The 5,085-nt window shown below is 41.8% G+C and overlaps 1 protein-coding gene across 1 annotated transcript in view; it reads right to left on the bottom strand.

Moving 5' to 3' along the window:
* Window positions 1-890: 890 nt before the first annotated feature.
* ppp3cb (protein phosphatase 3, catalytic subunit, beta isozyme) overlaps window positions 891-5,085 on the bottom strand; it is a 69,528-nt gene continuing 65,333 nt past the window's right edge. The window contains exon 13 of the mRNA XM_037675114.1: window positions 891-1,554. Within this exon, the coding sequence (XP_037531042.1) occupies window positions 1,376-1,554 (179 nt within the window). The 3' untranslated portion in view covers window positions 891-1,375. The remainder of the gene's footprint in view (window positions 1,555-5,085) is intronic.

Below are 5,085 nucleotides of genomic sequence, written 5' to 3' on the forward strand. Positions count from 1 at the left end.
GATTCCCGGTCATCACTGCTGTTTGGTGTCAGACAGCAGCTTGGAAAGAAAAGGAGGATGCAGAAGGAGAACAAAGAGTATGACTTCACATTTTAACTCCCTCCCCAGAAATACAAAGCATTCGTCTTTTGCTATACTGCATTTTTGCTTCCTGTGATTATATGCATCAGGTGCGCAATAAAACCTCTCTATGTATCCTATTTACAGGTAAAGGGGAAAAAAAGTCCTCAAAAAGATCTGGGCTCAGTTTCAAGCCTTTCCCAAGAACGAGCTGGCTGGGAACCAGTTATGGAGTGGGTAGGGGTGGGGAAGCCCTCTGCTTGAAATCAAGTGGAGGATGTGTGCAGTGTGGCGCTGCTAAAACAAACGGGAATCTCCTCTGCAGAAGAAAAACTAAACAAACAACAGGGCTCAGATTAGACTGCAGCTCAGATTAGACCGCAGCTCAGATTAGACTGCAGCTCAGATTAGACTGCAGCTCAGATTAGACTGCAGCTCAGATTAGACTGCAGCTCAGATTAGACTGCAGCTCAGATTAGACTGCAGCTCAGATTACTGCACACATATCAGATAAGAGCATCTTCCTGACCTGAGCTGCTTGTGTGTGCAGACGAACAAACACTTCCTCAAACGTACAACCACATAGACAGACAGGCACACAAAGAGGCACACAGACAGGCACGCACACAGACAGGCACACACACACAGACAGGCACACACACAAACAGGCACGCACACAGACAGGCAGGCACACAGACAGGCACGCACACAGACAGGCACACACACAGACAGGCAGGCACACAGACAGGCACACACACAGACAGGCATGCACACAGACAGGCACACACACAGACACGCACACAGACACGCACACAGACAGGCACACAGACAGGCACCCCACATCTGTACAAAATCAAAGTCCAGCTTCGCGCCGTGACTCCAAACCAGAGAATGGAAACACTTCCTGCTGGCCTTCTCTTGTTTCGGTCCACTCTGCCACAAACAGCACGCACCAGCAACACAGGCATGGCATTTCAACCCACCGGTGGGCCCCTGCCAGGCCAGGGTGGGTGTGGGTGTGTGGGTTCTTTCCTGTTGTTGTGCAGGTACAGGTGAGGTACAGTTCTCAGTTTCAGTACAGAGGCGCAGCCTTATTTGGGACAGTCCGGCTATGCTCATGCCTTTAGATGAGCTGAAGGCATCAGGGAAGGGAGAGGACATGATGTGTGTGTGTGTGTGTGTGTGTGTGTGTGTACTGAATGTTTCTGTGTGATGAATTGCTCCTGTGTATGTTTGCCTTTGTACACAGTTGGATAAATAAGGTTTCACTGGAACTGCAGGTGTGTGTCTGTGCAGTGGGGAGAGTTTATGTCGATCACTGGATATTGCTGTTGTTGTCGGTCCCGTTGGGTTCGCCCATGTTCATGCGGCCCATCGACAGGCCCACGCTGTTGACAGCATCGCGCCGCGGCGGCATCCTTTCATTGATGCGGTCCAGACCTTTGGCCTCCTCAAAACTGCTGATCCGATGCTGCGGGGAGAAGCCTCGGATGGCTGCAGAAACACACACACGTGCAAAGTTAGTGTTTAGGGGAATAAAGGGTTGGGTTTTGTCCATCCAAACCCTTCGATCAAACGTTTATGTGAATATTCACATGTTTTGCTTTCAGTGTGACTTTGCGTAGCAGCGGTCCCGTCTTGACTGTGCTGCTTTTAGGCCCTGTCTACACTGCTCCGAGATGTTTTTAAACACGTACTTTTCTCAGTTACTGCACAAAACTCTGATAACACAGTACCAGTAAAAACGCTGAAATACTCCGTCTGTGCGAGAACGTCCACATTAATGCCACATTCAAATACAGAGACAAGGCATCCTTAGGAGAAGAACAATTTCTCCAAGATGTCTATTTTTAATACTTGTTTTTATGCTTTAACCATTTCAGCACACAATCAAAGTTTAATGGTGGATCAAAATAATGTAGGACGTACGTATAAATAAATAAATAAATACACAGAAGTGGTTTTGTTGTTGTTTTGGTTTCCAGGACCAAAGCTACTACCACATTATTGTTTCAGAAAAGCTTCATATTTTAAGTTTAATCCATAAAAATGCTTTTAATTTAAACTTTGCATTACATTAGGAATACATATCACACACCTCTTTCTCATCGGCTTTCAAGTTTTCACCTAAGATCATCCTATGTTTAGAGCTGACACAGTTAGTGCTGTTTCAGTTAAAACTTGAAACTAACATGGTGCACAATCCCACATAATATTGCAAAAGTCTCACACAGTCTGTTAGCACGCAGTGTAAATGTTGTGAATGACTCTCAGCTACTACCACGCCAAATGGTAGCTCAATATCTGTAAGAGTAGCTGAAGCATAGCCATTAATGTGTTAACTAAGTTAATTAGCCGTAGAGACCATCTTCAGTTTGACTGGCTCCAAAAGACAATCAGTTGTAGATAAACATCAAATAATTACTTTCTGGGAGTTTCATTAAAGTGCATCCAATGTTTCAGAAGATATTTTGCTAACAGACAAACAGGGCTGACTCTAATAGTTAACTGTTTTAAGCAAAGCTCTCGCTGCATGAGTAGCACTTGTAGGAGGTTTTGCCCATGACTCTCAGCTGCTACCACACCAAAGTTTAGCTTAATATTTCCAAAACTGACTGAGTTTGTGATATTTTGTGTTTTGTGATGTTAGTGGGCTGTGGCAGCCATCTTGAAGTGGGTTCACTCTAAAGAAGATACTCTATTTTTAAAACTCTCTGGCGCAGTGTGGACAGGACCTTCATGGAGGGCCAGTTTGGGTTTGGATAAACAAAGTTCTGACACACATTGACGTCTACACACCAACTCAACACGCACGAGTTCATGTGCTGTCTGAACGCTGTGCCAGGATCAGTTTGACCTGGGCTCACGAAGAACGTGACTGTGAGTAGAGGTTGGCCACTGATCTCAGATCAGTGGTCTGAGACACCTGGTGGATCAGACACACGTTGCAGGAAGCACAGCCAAACAAAAGCAACACTTTCTGTCTTTAAATCACATTTCTGAATGTTGACAGTCCGCACTTTGTTCAAAATGTTTTTTATGGACGTCACCTGAACAAATCACAGGAATCTTCATCTAAAATGGAAAAGTAAAAACTAATGCTGTAATCTTTAAATATGCTCAGTTTATAAATTTAATCCGTGTAGATCAAATGCATCACTTTAACAACCAACACTTTTCATTTACTCTTTTTTAATCAACATCTTTCCCCCACAAAGCCCTCCAGTCGTTGGTGTAGTCTACACGATACGGAGTAAACGCACTAGAAAAGCTCAAGAATTTCAGTAAACCCATTTAAAAGTGCCCATTGATACGTGACATATCATCAGGCACGTGTCATTGAAGCGTTAAACGACAGTTAAACGCTTCCGTAAAAATCCATCTGCATGCAGCGCTTGTTTATTACATTCACTTATCCAGCGATTTATTGTATAATTCTGTACTTACTACTTAATACTTGAACATGTTTTGTTTTGATACTGTTTTATACATTCTATAACATGTTTTTAATACAAAGCCAACTGTTGCACAAAGTTTGTTGTACATTTATTCAAATATAAGCATCAGAGAAATTTGGAAATGCTCAATATGCTTCAAAAATCAAAAAAATAAATTGACAATTACATTGTACATTACATTGTACCAACCAGTGTACTTTGGTTCCTAAGCACAGTATACCCAGTACAAAAATGCAGACTACACCACTGCCTCCAGTGACTTCTCACACATGATTCAGCACCTGTCCTGCTCACTCACTGAGCCTTCACCAAGACAGAAAGGATGAACTTGATGTGAAATGTTTGTGCTTGTTGGTCGGTGCAGTCTGGTGTCTACAGCAGGAGTGAGCGCAGCAGCAACCTTTCTGCCCTCACTCACTTTCTTCAGCAGTTGGAGCTCCTGACTCGGTGCTGCTGACCGTGTGGTTTTACAGGAAGTGCTGCAACCAAAACTAATGAGTCAGGGCGTCAGTGTGGCAAATCTGTGTAAAACAAAGTCTCTTACTTCCTGTTTTGGACTCAGATGAGGAAGTTGCACTAACGTTTGAGTGAAACTAGAAAATTGTCCTTTTTCAGGTTTAATACGGAAACACCAAAAACTATTTTTTAATAAAGTTTTTTGTTGTTAGATTGAACAGTTAATTATACTAAAGCAATAGTTCAGATTTTTTCAAGTACGGTTTTGTAGAAAAGTTATGAACAGTTAATATCTTACCTGCAGTAGATAGCTCATTGACACTGTTTAATTCTGACCTTACTGACTGCACGTCTGAGTGGGGCAAAGATCAAAGGGGATTTCTGCCATCTTAAAATAATTTCAGTGTCAGTGTCACGTGTCACAGCTATTCCAGAAGAGAAATAATGATCTTCTTGCTGAAAGTCCCCATGATGCACTGGAAGTGCTACAGCCACGCAAAACTGACAATGATTTCAAAGTTTATAAACTAGCGTTCACATGAGCAGCTATAAACTTTTGGAATGGCAGTTGTTTAGTTTTAAGGCAGCAGAAATGTAATTTGGTCTCTGCCCTGCTCAGACGAACCGTGAACTCGTCAATCCGGTCAAAATTAAACTCTCTTTCTACAAATGGAGGTCATTCAAAGAGCTATCTGCAACAAGTAAGATATTAACTATTCACATTCTTTCCACAGAGCCACACGACCAACAGTTTGATCTTTAACTTGAAGACATGCAAACCAGACAAATGCTAACAAATAAATTCATACTTGTTTGTTGATTTTGTCACATTATTAATCTGTACAAAGATATAAACAACCATAAATCATTTATTTTATTTTGTCTTTGTTTTTAGCCCTGTGTGTCACGTGCAGAGACTTTAAACTTTTCACATCACTAATAAAAACACTAATAATGTTACTGTAGTTTGATGCTGATTTGGACAAACAAACACAAAGCATGGAGAGGTTCCTGACAGCATACTCACACCATCTTCTGTGAGAATACATCAGGTAGACTAGGCATATTATTATTATTATTATTATTATTGTTATTATTATTATTATTATTA

This window comes from Nematolebias whitei, chromosome 4, assembly GCF_014905685.2.
Source record: "Nematolebias whitei isolate Nwh7 chromosome 4, NemWhi1, whole genome shotgun sequence".
Taxonomy (NCBI): domain Eukaryota; kingdom Metazoa; phylum Chordata; class Actinopteri; order Cyprinodontiformes; family Rivulidae; genus Nematolebias; species Nematolebias whitei.